This window comes from Amblyomma americanum, chromosome 10, assembly GCF_052857255.1.
Source record: "Amblyomma americanum isolate KBUSLIRL-KWMA chromosome 10, ASM5285725v1, whole genome shotgun sequence".
Taxonomy (NCBI): domain Eukaryota; kingdom Metazoa; phylum Arthropoda; class Arachnida; order Ixodida; family Ixodidae; genus Amblyomma; species Amblyomma americanum.
This window is the reverse complement of record NC_135506.1, coordinates 61,282,164-61,300,780: the sequence shown is the minus strand read 5'-3', so window position 1 is coordinate 61,300,780 and position 18,617 is coordinate 61,282,164. Positions and strand designations below refer to the sequence as shown.

General features: G+C 47.5%; 1 protein-coding gene across 2 annotated transcripts in view; it reads right to left on the bottom strand.

Annotated features, from left to right (window-relative positions):
- Positions 1–2,558: 2,558 nt before the first annotated feature.
- LOC144106364 (D-amino-acid oxidase-like) overlaps positions 2,559–18,617 on the bottom strand; it is a 35,306-nt gene continuing 19,247 nt past the window's right edge. Inside the window, exons 5-11 of one of the 2 annotated variants that reach the window (XM_077639146.1) lie at positions 17,123–17,188; positions 14,518–14,572; positions 12,563–12,664; positions 8,636–8,697; positions 5,725–5,842; positions 4,035–4,133; positions 2,559–3,177 (exon numbers count right to left, since the gene is read on the bottom strand). In XM_077639146.1, the coding sequence (XP_077495272.1) occupies positions 3,037–3,177; positions 4,035–4,133; positions 5,725–5,842; positions 8,636–8,697; positions 12,563–12,664; positions 14,518–14,572; positions 17,123–17,188 (643 nt within the window). In that variant the 3' untranslated portion in view covers positions 2,559–3,036. Of the gene's footprint in view, positions 3,208–4,034; positions 4,134–5,724; positions 5,843–8,635; positions 8,698–12,562; positions 12,665–14,517; positions 14,573–17,122; positions 17,189–18,617 lie in introns of both variants that reach the window. The other variant, XM_077639145.1, reaches the window with a different exon arrangement.

Here is an 18,617-nt window from a genome sequence, read left to right as displayed (position 1 = left end):
TAGGGCGCTCGGCTACTGATCCGGAGTTCCCGGGTTCGAACCCGACCGCGGCGGCTGCGTTTTTATGGAGGAAAAACGCTAAGGCGCCCGTGTGCTGTGCGATGTCAGTGCACGTTAAAGATCCCCAGGTGGTCGAAATTATTCCGGAGCCCTCCACTGCGGCACCTATTCTTCCTTTCTTCTTTCACTCCCTCCTTTATCCCTTCCCTTACGGCGCGGTTCAGGTGTCCAACGATATATGAGACAGATACTGCGCCATTTCCTTTCCCCAAAAAACCAATTATTATTATTATTATTATTATTATCGTCTACCTCTTCTCTGCGCTGCTTGAACTACTGCCAGTCGGTCTCATTACAGTTTGTATAATTTACGCCACAGAAAGTTCTCTTGTTTGTCCTGATTAAAGAAGGGGGAGATTTTTTAAATTAACAACCATATTTTCAACTAGGACATGTCCGAATAACTTTTACCCAAATGTGTATTGTTTTTTCCTAGTGTATTGTACTCCCTTAGCTTCACGCTTTTATGCTGCCCCGTGTGCCAGGGGGTCAGGGCTCCTGAAGCGGTCCTTACAGCTTTACCTGCCCTCCTCGTAACTTTCTGGTTGCGGAATAAATTGTATTTGACATGAATCTTTGAGCAAGGCAGAGCGAGATTTTCCTAAATTCATAGAGGAGATGGCGCTTTTTGAGTGATCAAATCAGTAGAAAATGCACCGCCTAAAATCATTTCTGCGCAATAAAACATGTGCAGGGGGTTCGACGGGCGTCAGCATTCGATCGAAATCAAAGACCGAATATTCTGGATTCAGGTTCGCGCTCTATTTTTGTCACGTGTGCCCTACCGCAAGTATAATGAGATACAGCTTATTTTACAAGTAGTCCCACACGGAATCCGACTGTAGCATTGGTTGGGTCTTATCTATTTTTGTACACTGGGAAGTTACGCACACACGAAAAATAAGAAACGGGCTGCAAATAATAAACGGGCTTCCCCAGGGTTTCGAACCCGACTGCGGCGGCTGCGTTTTTATGGAGGAAAAACGCTAAGGCGCTCGTGTGCTGTGCGATGTCAGTGCACGTTAAAGATCCCCAGGTGGTCGAAATTATTCCGGAGCCCTCCACTACAGCACCTCTTCTTCCTTTCTTCTTTCACTCCCTCCTTTATCCCTTCCCTTACGGCGCGGTTCAGGTGTCCAACGATATATGAGACAGATACTGCGCCATTTCCTTTCCCCCCTAAAACCAATTATTATTATTATTATTCCCCAGGGCCATTGCCATGTTAACTTTAGACGCTGTAAGAAAACTTCCCTGCAATAATGAAGCCTTCCTGTAAAATAGCGCAATAATAGGAACCCTGATAGGGAATTCAAGCACGGCCATGGCCCCTACCGGGAAGTCTAAATGGGGAGATCTGACGAAACCGGTAAAAATGAGACGTAGGGTGATGCGGTCTGACAAAGCGGTCTTAGAAATGGAGAAAGAATTGGCTTGGGTTCAACCCGGTTGACCCTAGTTTACAAAGTGGAAGCTCGATTAAGCGTGGTCAGACACGGTTTTCTGTCGTTCAACGTTTCCTCGCTATATCCTTCGCCAACGAGCCCTGTGGACGTTCTTGACCATAAGAATCATAACAGCTGACTCGCTGGCGCTCGGTCGCTCGGTCTCGCCATGGATGAGGCGCGCGCCGGACCGTCTCTGGCGTCAAACCATGCGTAACCATGCTTAACAGAGCTTTTGATAGTATCACTAAACCTAAACCTCTGCTAGTTTTTTATGGACAAGTTGCATGTCGTAGTCATAGTTGTACTAACGGGCTATCTACACATTACAAAAGACGTTTTTATTGTTGCTGCGCAACTCTTTGTCACCGTGGACAGGCAATCCAGCGTCGCTGAGTTCACCGCATTACGCAGCAGAGAAAGAGAGAAGATGTTGCCAGGAAGAAAGAAAAGGAAAGTGCACAGGCCTGCTCACTGGCTCAAGCCGAGCCACAATCGCTACCACGTGCAGATAATTGGAGAATTGAAAGACGGGAAAGAAAGACAGGATAGTAAAGACGCGCTAAAGACAAGGCCGATCCCGGAGGCAGTGCAATACCGGGCCAACCGGTGGCGGGAGAGAAGCATCCTTCATATTCTCCGCCACACTTCCAAAAACAAGTCCAAATGGACCCGTAACAGATACTCTACGGGGTCCCGATACGCAGCATGGCACAAACGTCGTCAGTTTTATATACCCGTGCCACATGTGCGTTTAAAATGCTTCCAATCGAATCTCATTCGATTCAAACGCCGCTGTTTTGCTGCTACACGAGGTTTTTCAACGGCATTCGTTTCAAATATCATTCTAGCCGACGGGGCGCGGCGAGCAAACGACGACACTGCACGAGGCGCGAGGAATGAACCGCGTACATGGAATGGTCGCGTGATCGCTAGTGGGCGCTCGTCCCACCCAAAGACAGTAGTCCGGGGCACGTGCATGGAGAAATCATGCGGTCGCAGATCACGTGACCGGGTCCTCTGCGATCCTGTCCTAGAAGAGATGAGACAAAATTAGAAGCAGTGCGCTGATCAGGTCTTTATTTTATACAATTAACTGGTCAATAACAAAAAGTTCAATCCATTCACGGCAGTAGAAAGGCTGGACGTGCAGGATTCTGCCTACAGCAAGATTCTGAAGTCTCGGGTTGCCAGAACTTACACATGGTCGCAGTTTCACAAGCAACATTCGGGGCTTCTAGTACTATTTATTGATGTCAGGAGGGGAACCATATACCATCAGCATCAAATGAAACGTGAGCAAGAGAATTGGAACGGTAATTACAAACAAAAACAATTATCTTCCGGAAAGGAGATACAAGTTGTAGCACGTCTAAAGAATAGTATTCGTTCCTTTGATCAACAAACGTCTCGTTTTGCTGTCGCCGTTTGACTTGACGCTGATAGCACCAGATAGCACGGCCTTGGGAATGGGCCTTATGGCTTTGCCGGGCAGCAAGGCGCCTGTTGTGTCACAGTGTGCAACGGCTGGTCATAGCCTGGCTCGCGCCTGGCCCCGACTGGACGAGTGTTCACGGATCGTGTCGCTCAGCAGCCGCACGACGTCTCCGGCGCATCCCCAGGCAATGGTGATGCCCGAGCCTCCGTGGCCGTAGTTGTGGATCACCGGAACCTGCAGCGGTGGGTCATGCGTTAGAGGAGGCTGAAAAAAAAACGAAAGAAAAATAAAACTTCCCCGCCAGAAAAATTGGTACAGTGCGCATGCATGCGCTGGAGTCTCGGAGGTAGTTCTGTGCGCTGGCAGATTCGTTTAGCCAGTACTGGCGTCGTGAGCTTTCCGGGGCTGCATTTCGTAGCAGTTATACTGCCGATTCATTTTTTACCCCTTCATCATCGCTGGCTGCTGCCGCCTGTGACGCCTGGGTTGGTGACCGGCAAGAAATGTCATTCGCTGGTTCCGGTAACAAAGGCGTCAGTGGAAAGTGACACACTCTAAGCAGGAATTACCCCTATATGGGAGTAAAAAGGGAATAAGCTGTCCTCTAGCGCAACGTCTTTTAAGGGCAGGGTAAGCTACCCATGTCCTGGGGTAAATCTTGACACCTAAATGTACGGAATTCTTACTCTTGGTAACGGAGGCATATTCCCAACACAAAGCAAAAAACTTAATGCAGTTAGCAACGGAAGGAGGTGCTTAAAAGCGGAACCGAAGGCCTCGAGGTTAGCACAAAAAAAAGGAGATTAAAACGTCGGTTAAAATGCTTGTAAGTTCGCATGAGGGGGAATTAGTTTCCTTTGCCAACCGCAAGCATTCCGTATTTTTAGTTACGCAAATCTACCCAAGGTCTCGGACAGAATATCCTGCCCCTAAAGGGGAGTGTGCTAGAGTACGGCTTACTCCCTGTTAGCCTGATATAGACAAATTCGTGTTCAGAGTGCAGAGTTGAAAGAACGAGTGCGGAAAAGAATCCGCACAAAATACGGGTCTTGATCGGCTGTTACACCGTGACGCTAGCGTGTGGCGCTTACCGTTCCAGCGCCGCTTTTGAAGGCGTGGTCCTCTCGTTCGAGCCTCAGTGGTTGCCTCCCGGGGCGCAGTCCGACGTAGTGGCCGGTGATCTTTGCGTTCTGCGTGTCGGCGACAGGTATATGTGCGTGAGACAATGCAAGCGGTAAACAGCCACCAAAGACTTCTTAAGAAGCACGAAATGACGGGTTGGGAGAGGGGATTTAAACGATGGTATGGTATTGTGGAGTTTAAAGTCTTGAAGCTGAACACGTGTGGTTCACTGTTGTGGTGGAGGCCTCTGAGTTGCTCTCAACCTCCTGTAATTTCGTATGCGCATTCATATACCGCAGCACACGGGCGTTTTCGCATTCCACTTCCATCGAAATGAAGATTCCATCCCGCCATATTAGAACCAACAGCCGAAAGCTTAATTTACTGAGCCACAGCAGAGGAGGCAGCAAGGTCCGGTTCCTGAAGAGAGGTGTGAGCTGAGGGGACAACTGTGCCTCCTACGACGTCACGTTGCACACGTGGACCACGTCAGCAACGACCGTCTTATGTCGTTCCATAAAACTGCCGTGCTTCAACAGCTGGACAAATGAAATGTCATCCACATGTACTATATGACCCACGAAGGACATGTGGGCTCGGGACTAAGGTTTTCTGTGGCGACGTTGTCTGGGTAAGCAACGAGACGAGTGCATTCAAGGAGGTTATTCTCAAGCCACATAAGGCTAAGACCCACACAGTTCATAGCGGCACGAGAAATGGAAGAAAAGAAAAACTAGCAATACTGTGCACACGCCTCTGGATTCCTTAGTCCACGCTACGCGAAAACCCTGCAGCTATTGCTGCGACTTCACTTCACAAAAGGGCCGAAAGTGCAGGATTTTTACAGCGTAGCTTTTAATAGATAATTCCCTCTGTAGCAGTCGCCGTGATCACGACTTGCCGTGGCCAAGTGATCAGCGTAGTGGCGTCACCCGAGCCAGCGTCCAAGTGACCACGCCACCCACGTGCCCCGACGTCGTGACCTCAAGACAAACAGAGCCGTCCGGCTCACAGCCCTTCTAGCCACCCGTTCGACCCTCGTGTCGGATGTCACAGCGAGATGTCTCCAAACAAAAACACGAATAGCAATCGCAAATTCACAGAACACAAAATCGTAAATCTCAAAAGCCCACCCCAGCTGCTCTGAATAACCAGGTTAATGAGAAGCACACGCATTTAAGCGTTTTCTGCTAGGAGCCTGGCACTGCACGCTGTATACTTCTTTTTCAAGAAGCGAAGAGGGCGCCGTTTCCGCGCAGGGGCAGTCATCGCAATCATCATCATCAGCTTAATTACACCCTATGCAGGGCAAAGGCATATTTTTAGTCAATCTGTCTTGTGCCATCAGTGGCCACCCCATCCCCGCAAGCTTCTTAATCTCGTCCACCCTCCTAACTTTTTGCCGCCCCTTTCTACGCTTGCCTTCTCTTGGAATACACTCCGTTACCCTTAATGACCATCGGTGATTTTGCCTTCGCATTATATGCCCTGTCCAAGCCCATTTCTTTCTCTTAATTTCGACAAGGATGTCATTTCCCTGCGTTTGTTCGCTGACCCACTCTGCCGTCTTTCCATTCGTCAGAAATCTGAGATTAGAAACCTCGAGGAAACACTATCAGTTTGAAGCTTCAACTTGGAGCAGCAAGCGTATAGACGTACCTTGAGGCTCGGCACGAGCTCCAAGCAGCCGTTCCAGATTTTACTGGCGATGTGCAGGTCCGGAATGAGCGATGTGTTATCCAAGTCTTTGGTTCCACCCAGCATGACGTCGTCGATGCTGCATTCGAAGCAATTAAACTTAATTCTCGCAAAGTTAATCGGTGCTGCACGTTTGCTCAGGGATATATCTTTTCGAAGCATACGCATGCCAGAGACAACGCCACCAGAACCAATTGTGCTTTCTACATTTCGAGCGAAAAGTAAACTAACCCCGAGTGCCTTTGTACGTGGTGTATGTTAGATCTAAATATCTGTTCTATCGCCGTAGTTAAATATGTAGCGGCCAACACGCTACTCCTGATATGACAAAAAGAAAACGAAAACTAAATGCAGGCATTACAACCGGCATGTGCAGCGGGCAAAACACTTTCTTAGAACGACCGAACTGTGTGTTCCACAGCTCCCAAAGCCGCTGCGACCAGGAAGGCAAAAAATGACGATGAAATCCTGATTTTACCAGCACGTGCTTATATCCAGACCATTTTTAACCAGATTTTAGCAGTAGATATCACGTGTTCCGCCCGAAACATGCCCCGAATATGTTCTTGACAAGCGTTTTGCCCTTTATACTAATTCTACTTTAGCCCCACTTGCTGTTGGGCTAGTTGGTTATCCATGAAGTCCGAAGGACTAGCGCACAAAGACAACGGACAGAGTAGAAGGACGACGTAGACAGAAGCGCTGAACTAACAACTTTTATTTCAGGAGAAGAAGGAAGTACATATATATCAGGCTCCATGACATAGAAGGCAAGACAAGAACCAATTTTCAAAGTGATCAACATGAGTCAAATGATATCACAGAGTTAAAGGCGTGACAGGCGAATTAAGTTTGCCTGCACAACTGTTATCTGCCATTCATTCAGGTGCAAGCGTCAAAGGGTTACCAAGAAGAACAGCCAACAAAAACCCGGCAAAAACGGGGCGATAAAAACACGATGTGGAAGGGAAAAAACCCGTAAACATAATAAAAGGTTGAAGGGCCAACAAATAACGCGGCAAAAAGTTAAAAACACTAAAAACACTAAAAGGTACCATGAAAACCAAGTGTGATGTTGCGATCATAAGACGAGAAGGGAAAGTAGACAAACTTTACACAAAAACCTAGGAAAACCAAGAGCTGGGAAAGAAGGCAGAGAAGCATGACTAAAATCCGGAACTCTGTGACAAATAGGAAAGTTCTTTATCACATAATAAAATTGAAGGTTTGCTAATGCATTGCTCCTTTAGCGCTTGTACTTTTTCTGCCTCAATGATTTCACAAACCAGTGCGCTTATGTTCTTCGCTAAAACTTGCGTTGTTTCAAATCCAGGTGAACAGCCTGTTTCTAAAGCTTTACAGTCGCGACAATGAATTCCAATGTGCCGGCTTTGAACACTGATATTATAGGCATGCTCTTCCAGCCTTTCATTTAAACAGCGACCTGTCAGCCCGATATACCTCTTTCCACATGGCAAATGAATGGAGTACACTACTGAGTCTGTACACTGGACAAAACGCTGCTGGTGTCGGACGGTGCACGTTTCTACTTTTTCCCTTTTTCTCTTAACTATAATGTCAGTGTTCAAAGCCGGCACATTGGAATTCATTGTCGCGACTGTAAAGTTTTAGAAACAGGCTGTTCCCCTGGATTTGAAACAACGCAAGTTTTAGCGAAGAGCATAAGCGCACTGGTTCGTGAAATCATTGAGGCAGAAAAAGTACAAGCGCTAAAGGAACAATGCATTAACAAACCTTCAATTTTATTATGTGATAAAGAACTTTCCTATTTGTCACAGAGTTCCGGATTTTAGTCATGCTTCTCTGCCTTCTTTCCGAGCTCTTGGTTTTCCTAGATTTTTGTGTAAAGTTTGTCTACTTTCCCTTCTCGTCTTATGATCGCAACATCACACTTGGTTTTCATGGTACCTTTTAGTGTTTTTAGTGTTTTTTACTTTTAGCCGCGTTATTTGTTGGCCCTTCAACCTTTTATTATGTTTACGGGTTTTTTCCTTTCCACATCGTGTTCTTATCGCCCCGTTTTTGCCGGGTTCTTGTTGGCTGTTCTTCTTGGTAACCCTTTGACGCTTGCACCTGAATGAATGGCAGATAACAGTTGTGCAGGCAAACTTAATTCGCCTGTCACGCCTTTAACTCTGTGATATCATTTGACTCATGTTGATCACTTTGAAAATTGGTTCTTGTCTTGCCTTCTATGTCATGGAGCCTGATATATATGTACTTCCTGCTTCTCCTGAAATAAAAGTTGTTAGTTCAGCGCTTCTGTCTACGTCGTTCTTCTTCTAGTCTGTCCGTTGTTTTTGTGCGCTGGTCCTTCGGACTAATTCTACAGAGGGCATACCAAAGTCAAAAAGTGACCATCTGTCCAATTAATAAGAAGCGTTTCATACCACGCAAAAGTTTCGTGCTGCCTTCACGTATCTGGGCATAGAATGAGAGAGCCCTGGTATTCTATTAGCCTTCGACCGTAAGCATTCCTGGCAAGCGATAAATTAAAGCAGTTGTACGCTGCAGCTCTTGTACTGCGCGCTTTTGGGAAGTCATGTTTAACATGTCTATGAAAGTGTATATAAAAAAGCATTAAATATTTCGGAATAAATATCGAGAGCTAAATTTACGTCAGTGTTGTTAACTGAGCAGTTCTGATGACAAACTACGCTAGTTGTGAGCACATGTATAAAAAGAACAGTATATATGCAAAGAATTCATGCACAGCGATAGCAGGATTGCTCTTTTTGGGGGATCATTGTGGACCTGCAGTTATCAGGACAGCTTATTTCACGGTCGGCAACTGCATCCAATTATGAAAATTTACACGGTTTTGAAGGTGAGAAAAACTTGGGAGTCTCACTTCGGTATCACGTGGAAGTCTTCACCAGCGACGACGACGTGTTTGATCCACGGTGCGTGAACCTATTGGAGAAAAGAGAAGGTATATTAAGGAAAGCTGGCCGACAGCATTTGCAGAAAACAGTTTCCCTGATAACTGGATGCGCTTCCTTAGAATAAAACAATCAAATCTGGCTCTATATCGCAGTGCCAGCATTACAGAGTTGTATTGACGCCGTCGAGTTTCACGTTGAGTGTGCAAGCGCGCGGCATGGCTTAGTATTGGAAAGGGGGGGGGGGGGGAGGAGAAAACGATCCCCTGAGGATATGGTGATCCCTCCTCTGCGTCATCATGATACCGCCAAAAATGCTTGCACAAAAAGATACACAAAATGAAAGCCTCTCTGCTTCGATGCGACAAGCGTCGAAATCTTTTTGAAGCCATTATTTTCACACTTTCGAGCACCCTGATCGTAAAGAGGTTGCATAAATTCTGCCCGTGGCTTCATCACTGTAGGGGCTAGAATCGTGTGATCTGTAACGATCGCCCTCGCCTGAATAGTACGCCCTGTAATTGGTCCATAGAATAGGGCTGGCTATCAACAGGCGTTACCATAATGGCCGCCCCCACGGTCGACAAGAACTTGTATAGGAAGCGCACAAAAGTAGTGCTGCCGCCACTTTCGCTCAAGGGTGCGTGTAAACAAGATTGGCTGGAGCAGCCGCCAGTAATGCGGAGTGCTGCCCGCGGTGTATTCACTACGTCTGAGACAGCAGCGCGCAGGGTGCCTCGGAACTAGCGAGCAACTTTCCGCGGTTATTTCAACTTATTTTTTTCAGGGTCAGACTGTCCGCACCCACGCATACTTGCTCAGAAGTCCGGCAGCGGAAGTACGACAGAGTACAGGGCGCGGACGGGACAGGAGCGGAGATGAATACACCGAGCGTTTCCTCTACGCCTTTTCCTTGTCCCCTTCTCTATGCGTTCATTACCTGTATTTAGCTCAGTTTGTCACCCCCCGGCAAACCGACTAGCTCAGTAGTGGTGGTTAAAAACTTCATTATTGGCGTAGCCCTTATCGTTCGCAATTTCAGAGGTGGGCTGGCTCCTGGTCGACGGTGGTGGCCGGCAGCCCGTGTCTGACGGCGACCTCCGCCCACTGCACCAGCCTCAGTTACGAGGAGCTATAGAGACCACGACCGCCCACCCCTCCTGGTCCGCGAGGGTCCTTTAAGCCGCTGGTCGCAATGTCGGCAGATGAACATAATGTGTTTGAATGTGGCTCTCGGGGCCCCACAGGGGGAACATTTGGGGGTGTGAGTAGAAGGGAAGAAAAACACAAGTAGCGTTGGGGAGGGAAATGTGCGAGCCTGGAGTTGTCGCCAGGTCATCTGTTGTTGTTTTGTCAGCGATGTGTGCAGCGGGGGATAAAGTATACATTCTTTGCGGTAGTGTAGCGTGATGCCGTGATATGTGATAAGACGGTCTCTCGCGCTGCCTGCAGGTCTTTGGTTCACGCCGTTCGGTGCACGTACGCTCTAGCAGCGGAATGGGCCGCTTCGTTACCGGGATCGCCCGAATGGGCCGGTACCCAGACTATTTGGATAGGGCGAGGTGGTTGGGGGTCGGAGGTGAGAATTTTATGGACGGCAGCAGGTATCTGTGTGCGGGCAAAATTTTGAATGGTGGTTTTGGAATCGCTCAGGATAACAGTAGCACTGCAAGAGGATATCGCTAGCACGATTGCTGCTTCTTCGGTTTCTGTTGAGGTGTCTCTGCGTACTGCCCAAAAACCTACAACACATGACTAGCTTAGAGCGCGTCTACGGATTCTTAGGTGACGCCAATGCGTAGATAGTATAGCAGATGCTGAAGCCGAGGGCGCCCGGCATCGAAGATGGTATCGTCTGGTGGTTGCATTTGAAACTCAGAGGCCTGATTTCACTGATATAAACTGCATAGAAACCAGCGCACAATTATATCTGACTTAAGAGTACAAAGCATGAACTAGCATCGACTGAACAGATGTTCAGATTCGCATGAGGGAAATTCGGAATGTTCTAATATTCACACTATCAATCCGATGATAAATGCGCGAAACATATAACCAACCGCTATATATATAGAGTTCATTGATTACGAGAAAGCCTTTGACTCAATGGAAACATCAGCAGTCATACAGGAATTGCGGAATCAGGGTGTAGAAGAGCCTTACGTGTAAATACTGGAAGATACCTATAAAGACTGCACAGCTACCATAGTCCTTCAAAAAGTCAGCAATAAAATTCTCGTAAGGAAGTGACGATCTCGCCAATGCTATTCACCGCTTGTTTGCAGGAGGTGTTCTGAGGCCTGTATTTGGAACATTTGGGGATGAGTTAATAGAGACTACCTAAGTAATTTGCGTTTCGCTGATGACATTGCCTTGCTAAGTAACTCAGGAGATGAGCTGCAAAGCATGATCAATGAGTCAGACAGACAGAGCAGTATGGTGGGTCTTAAAATTAACATGCGGAAAACCAAAGTAATGTTCAACAGTCTCGCAAGGGAACAGCAGTTCACAATAGTTAGCTAGGTGCTGGAAGTGGTAAGAGAATATGTCTGCTTAGGGCAGGTATAGTGACCGCTGATCTGGATCATGAAAGGGAAATAACTAGAAGAATAAGAATGGGATGGAGCGCATATGGCAGACTCTCTCAGATCATGAATGGCGGTTTACCAATATCCCTCAAGAGAAAAGTATACAACAGCTGTATCTTACCGGTCCTCACCTACGGGGCAGAGTTCAGCTTAAGTTAAGGACAACGCAGCGAGTCATGGAAAGAAAAGTGATAGGTGTAACGTTAAGAGACCGGAAGCGGACAGAGTGGGTGAGGGAACAAACGCGTGTTAATGGCATCCTAGTCCAAATCAAGAGGAAGAAATCAGCTTAGGTAGGGCATGTAATGCAAAGGCAAGATAACCGCTGGTCCTCAAGGATAACGGAGTGGGTTCCAAGAGAAGGCAAGCGCTGCAGGGGGCGGCAGAAGGTTAGGTGGGCGGATGAGATTAAAAAGTTTGCAGGGATAGGGTGGCCGCAGCTGGCAAAGGACAGGGTTAATTAGGGAGACATGGGAGAGGCCTTTGTCCTGCAGTGGATGTAGCCGGGATGATGATGATGATGATGATTATGATGATGTCATAAAAGAAGAGTCGTGTTAGCTTGTAGTAAATGTGAATCGTTGAGGTCGGATTTAAAGTTTGAAGCCGGAATTTTATGACCAGATATCAAATAACACCCCCATACACGTAAACTGTTTTGATAAAGTAAGCCAAGATTCATACTGTTAGCTATGCACTGTTTTGACGCGTTCATACTGACTCCCGGGTCTGTAATATTAAAGGGAAACCGAAATGTTTTTTTTCAAGAACTCGAGGTTGTTCAATAGTTCGAATGTATGAAGCTTCTAGGTAAAGCATGCCAAGTAGTTTTGCGCTACCATTGAAAATGGTGAAGTAATCGCCGATTTAAACAATTACGATATTCAGGCTTCTCCTCACTGCGTTGACCAAAAGCAGGGAAACTCGTGATGACGTCATCGTTGCCCAAATGTCCGCTGCCTTCCCCAACATGATACCGTACCGTGCGTCCTACGATGACTCCAAACAATGCTTCGTGGGTTTCACCATGGGTGGCGTTATTTTTTTTTCCTTGAAGCAAACGCTTCTTCGTTGGAAACGTAGTGCCGCCGTACGTGACGTCATCATTACAGACTATGCCTGCCGCCATGCGCCGCAGAGAAGCCTGAACGCCGACGCGGTTTTGCTCGGTGATTACGCGAACATTTTAAATGCTAGATGAAAAAAATTCGTGCGCTTTATCTGCAAGTGACCATTTGGCAGCTTTTGAACTCGCCGAATTTTCAAACTTCTTCTGCTGCCCTTTAAGGTGAAGGAAGTGTTGCTTACCCTAATCGTCTGGCCCCGGACGGCGTGGACTTCGGGATCTGGAACTAACGCCCCGGCTCCGAAGCCCGTGCAGTTGACGATGACGTCATACTCGCCTGCGAGCTGCGAGGAAGGTTTGAGTGCACGTGTCATAGACGGCGCAAAATGTCATGGTTTAAGGTTCACATCGTCAATGAAACCATCCACTCACGTAGCCTCTTTTTTTTTCGTAGTTCAATCCTTTTTATGGGCGGAGTGCACGCACTTTTTACTCACCCCGTTTCCAAGCTCCTGAAGGCCTGATGCCAAAATTGTAATAATTGTAGAATTGTAATACATACTTTAAAGGTTGGTCTCATCCTATCACTACCTCGCGAAAGGTATGGACGGTACTGAACTTGCAGGACAATAAGTCATGTAGTACAAGAACAAAGCAAATACTATGAAAGCTGGCACGGTGGTGGTGGTGGTGGTGAAAGCATTTATTTGAAAATTGCAGAGAGGTTGCGCGGGGAGCAAACCCTAGTGGGTCGCTCCCCTTACAGTTCTAGGTGGAGTCCCTTATTCAGGGATCCCCATTGGTCTGGGCCGCCACTCGAGCTCGCTGAACTAGGGCTTGTTGGGCCGGTAGGTCCAGGCAGCTGAGCAGGGCCGCCTCCCAGTCCTCTCGGGTAGGGGAAGGGGTTAGGGGCGGAAGAGAAGGATTGTGTTGACGTGCCCAGACCATGTGAAACGTGTCAGACACCTCCCCACAGAAAGAGCAGAGACCAGAGAAAGGAGTGTCGAAATGTTTGAGCACTGCCGGGCACAGTAGAGTGTTAGGAAAAAGTCTAAGAAGTATTCTCTTGTCCGCTTTCCCTAGCCACTTGAGAGGAGCCGGGTACTGACGGTGTGATGCCCGGTAATAAGCGGAGATATCTTTGAAAGTTAACAGAGGATAGGAGTCCTGGTCCAGATCGGTAGGGTCTACGTCGGGGGCCCGGATAGTGAGTGCGCGGGCGACCGAGTTGGCGGCCTCGTTGCCTGGTGAGCCCTGGTGGCCTGGAGTCCAAATGAGAAATCGGGTCGTGGGGTCCTGATCCCGAGCTGCTCTCCGAAGTATTCGTTACGCTGTTGGCGTTATCCAGCCCCGTTCATAATTCTGGCAAGCCCCTCGCGAGTCAGATATGATGAATTTAGATTGAGCGTGGAAGGCGGCTAGGGCGATTGCTACCTCCTCCGCCGCGTGTGTTGTGCTAAGTGCCTTAAAAGTGATGCCGTTCACCTGTCTTCCCACGTGTACGACTGCGGCCGTGTACCATCCTCCCCTGGAATGATGTGGGCCCGCAACGTCTACATAGAAAACGCTGTGTTTGGAGCCATAATGGCGGTGCAGGGCATTCTCCCGCGCCTGACGCCGTCCATTGTGGTTCTCTCGGTCCATTTTGGTTCAACCTTGTCATGTTTGGCGCGCACGAAAGAAATGATACAGGACACGAACGTTCAACAAGATATTTTGTAGCTGCAGTTGAAAGTAGCTTGAATATATGTGCATAACACCCCTGCCTGCTTTTTTCCCCTTATGTTACTCTGTGTTTGGAGCAAACCGTTACGCATGCACGACCAGTGTATGTCAGCCAACAGCCCGTGTTGCTCAGACAACTAGTAGCTCGTACTTACTTGGCATCGCGGCCACTGTAATTTAAAGGGACTGAGTGCGACACCGCTACAACCGGCACGAATCAGGACCAAGCACTGTCTTTACGATATGGCCCTTGTGCGAGAATAACCGACACCCCCCACCACCACCCTGGAGGAGGGGGGTGTTAATGAGCGCCCCCCCCCCCCCTGGGGGAGAGCTCATTAATTACACCTGGAGGAGTTGGCCACATCCGGCCTGTGATATTACAAGCTACGCTACGGCCACTACGGGCTGCAGATGTTCCCATTGTATCTCAGAGCATGGAAAATTTTAATTGGTTCTTTGTCACACTCACGTCCTCGAGGCTTGCCACTTTGGCCTGCTTCAGCTGTCCACCGTGCCTCTGGAGCCTGGAACAAGTTGGGCAAAGTTTTACACAGAGACCAGATCTGGCGCTCATTTCTTCCCCTTTCTTTTCTTTTGACAGGGCGCAATTTTTGGGCGCTGTTCACTTTAGGCTATACTTTCTCTAACAGAGTTTATATCAGACAAAGGATGTAATGCCACTACTGCTAAGCAACTACTGTCCCTGGCGAAGCTCCGTACTATAGAGCGCATGCGCAAAAGTCTTGGCGGCATCCTGGCGCATGCGCACTGGCTCTTTGTCTGTAAGGAATTGAATTCCCTATAGACACCCTCCCCACATTCTTGCTAACCTTAGTGGCAGCTGTTATAGTAACTGCCCTCAAAGCCTGTGGCTCTTATGCGCACGAATTTCATGGCGTACTAACCTGGGGATATCAATCTTTTCAGCTCATGTGAGTACTATAGCTCTACCAGAATGTGGACTTTTATCATAGAAGTGAAATGTATAGCCGGCACTCCTGCACCATATTTAAGATCAAGGTGCTCATGCAGAACTGCATAAATACTCCTAAAAAGATTTCAATGCTTGTTGAAGCAGTGCGTGTTTAATTTTGCATCATACCTATACTGGAAGATCTCCGCCGCTAACTCAGTATTCTGATAGCGCTGCAAATAGATGGCACGACCTCCTAGGCCTAGATGCCAGTTTGACCCACCGTGTCTGTGTTTTATGGTTTACGTGGGTTTAACGTCCCAAAGCGACTCAGGTGTGTGTGTGTGTTAGAGCCCGTCTCCGCAAATGTCCGTGCGTGCGTGCGTGCGTGTGTGTGTGTGTGTGTGTGTGTGTGTGTGTGTGTGTGTGTGTGTGTGTGTGTGTGTGTGTGTGTGTGTGTGTGTGTGTGTGTGTGTGTGTGTGTGTGTGTGTGTGTGTGTGTGTGTGTGTGTGTGTGTGTGTGTGTGTGTGTGTGTGTGTGTGTGTGTGTGTGTGTGTGTGTGTGTGTGTGTGTGTGTGTGTGTGTGTGTGTGTGTGTGTGTGTGTGTGTGTTAGAGCCTGTCTCCGCAACTGTGCGTGGGCTGCGCCGTTGACCCAGCGAAAGTTGCATGATCATAAGTGGGTGTGCTAAGTTGTGTGTTTGCATGGAGACCCATCTCTTAATCATGTGTACATGATATCAATCAGAGTGCGCGCAAGACATGAACTAGCTCTTTGACCTAAATGGACTAAATAACTCTTTTAATTTCAATTTCCTTTATTTTTTTTCGTCATGCCTCAGGACAGGCTTGGGAGAAGAATCACCACAGCGGATTTAGGAGACCCCAGCTATCCATTTTTTTCTTTTTTGCAACAGCCATGAGCGTACTAGTAATGGTAAATGCCTAATAGTGGCCCTGGGTCATTACAAGTGAAAAAAGACGCGCTATATCTGACAACGTGATACACAATAAGTGCACGACATGCAACAATACTACGGGCATAAACTGTTCGATATATCGTTATGAAAAAATAAAAGAAAACAGCAAAATGTGACAACACAACTAGAACGTATCAGAAATGTGCACAAGGTGCATAATAAGAGGTGCTACAGAGCATACTCTTTATGGTGTCTTTTGTGCGACTCCATATTGGCACGCTCTTGTATTAGTCGTCTGCACCGTTTCCTCTATATTTGGCTCCTTTTCTTCCCTGCCTAGGGAATGCGCCGGTTAACTACGTTCTGCCTCTCTCCTCTCCCACTTCGTCTTCTTCCTCGCGCGTATGCATTCTGGAATGCATACGCGGTACATCCGTACCGTATAACATTCGCAAGTGCCAACTTCGCAACATCTGGTAAAGGTCAATGCTCCACATATCCCTTTACGGCCCTGCGTCCACACATACGCGTGGGTGAATAAAAACGTATTTTTTCAGCCTTAAGGCAAAAATGCACATGTTCTCGCCCAGTTCATACGTTTGTGAGGGTTCAGGAAATAAACATGTCTAGCTAGTTCGGGAAAACACCCAAAAATGGACCTTTCATCGCTTCATCGAAACTACGAATAATTAAGCATTATAGGTCTCCTCCTTGCTGCAGGAAGTGAACGTTTTCATGTGTTTGATCATCAGTAGGGAACAGCTTTACGCTTTTTCACACAAAAAGCATGATTTATGTAACTTGGTGCATCTTCGATCTCTGCTGTAGTGACAGCTTCATCAATAAAAGGCCGATTAATTTTCCCAATTCAGGATTTACTTTTTTCATATTTTCATTCCAGACATTATGTGAGAGGACCTCAAAGGGCAAAACTGGACCAAGAAACCAGAGCCTCTCGGTTAGTTTGTTTATGGGCAGGAAAGGGTTATGACTGCATTAGTAAGGGAGTACACCTGCCTTTCAGCAAAGAACACAGTGCTCGATCACAAGTAAATTTCTGTGCATCTTTAATTTTGCTTGTCTTCTAATATTCTATCAACGCAAAACATTCACGTCGCCTTTGCAAAATGCAGTTCTATCATGTATAGCGAGAGTAGCGTGCCGTCATCTAAGGCTATATAGTGTTCCCCGCAGTGCCAGCCATACGCAGGTTGACCTTCATCTGACAAAGCGGGAACTCACCGCCCCATGAGATACGGCAGGAACTTCTTGCACTCGATCGTCAGCGAAATCAGGTACGTACCGTGCCTGCAGCGAAAGGGAAATACAAACATCGTTTATGAAACACCCAGTCCAGTGCTAAAGTTCCGAGGTATCGCTAACGTTATCAACAAGAGCTTCGTGGTGTTTGTAGAGACGTTGGGGTCGTCCAGTGTTCCTATTCGTCACGAAACAATGTGTTTTCGAGCTGATACTCCACACAGGGACTGGATGGGTGTTGAGGATTTTAAACTGTGGGCACTATACCAGTGATCGGTCCCTGCAGCATTTGACGCAGGGCGGCCGAGGTTATTGAGGATGTGAGAAAGCGGAGACAACAGAAAGGTTGCCACACATCTGGGAAATGCGAAAGGGAGACAAAGTGGAGAAGAAAAGATGGAGGATAAAATACACAGTGCGCGCAAAAAAGGCCTCGCGCAGAAAGACAACATGCGCTGTCTTCCGGTGCAGACCTCAAGAACTGCAAAAGTCCAGTATATAGCTTCTGTGTATTTGAACAATCAGGCCGAGGTTCACAGATTATCACCGCAAAGAACGGCCGAGGATGTCAGCCGCTGAACATCGAAGAGAGAACAGGCACTGAGGATGTGTTCTATTGCTCCAGCACGTCCGCAGCTGTCGCAAACCGGTGTGTACCATGCCAGTAGAAGAATTAGCAAGGATGACCGCCGACCACATTCCAATGCAGTGCCAGAGGCCGTGTAACGAGCATTGTAGTTCATGTGAGTTTAACGTCCCGAAGCAATTCAGGCTATGAGGGACGCCGTAGTAAAGGACTCCGAAAATTTCGACCACCTGGGGTTCCTTAACGTCCACTGACATCGCACAGTACACGGGCCTTAGTATTTCGCCTCTCCAAATTCGACTGGCGCGACCGGAATCAAAGTATTAATTGATCGATTCGATGACTGACTAATTAATTATTTGATTGATTGATTGACTGATTGATTGATCGATTTCTTATGTCCTTGCTAGCTGCGAGCGTTCGTCCGGCGACCCGCACGCTTGCACAGTGAAGCGGGGCAACCGTTTTTATTAGCCTAAAGATATGTATTAATGGTGCTTGGACATCATGGTGTCTACAATCTATAAGAAGCGATAAAGCCCACTTCGAATTCACACAGGGTCAGCGATACCAGGAGAAATTTTCTCCACCACAGGGCTGGACTGACGCTGTGCAGTGTGATTCATGTGCCCCTCTTAGAAGGCCACTGAACTTAAAGGTAGCCTTGTATGTATTTACGCGTGTTTTATTATTAACATCGTTGGGGTAGGGGCAAGACACCTAAATTATAGTGACAATGCCGTTACCTCAGAAGTAAACAATCGTTGATAGTATGAGCGTTGTGCCCCAACTTTTATCTACTTGTATTTATATTCTCATACCTGCCGCGGAGGCTCAGTGTTTAGGGCACTCGGCTACTGATCCGGAGTACCCGGGTTAGAGGCGAAATGC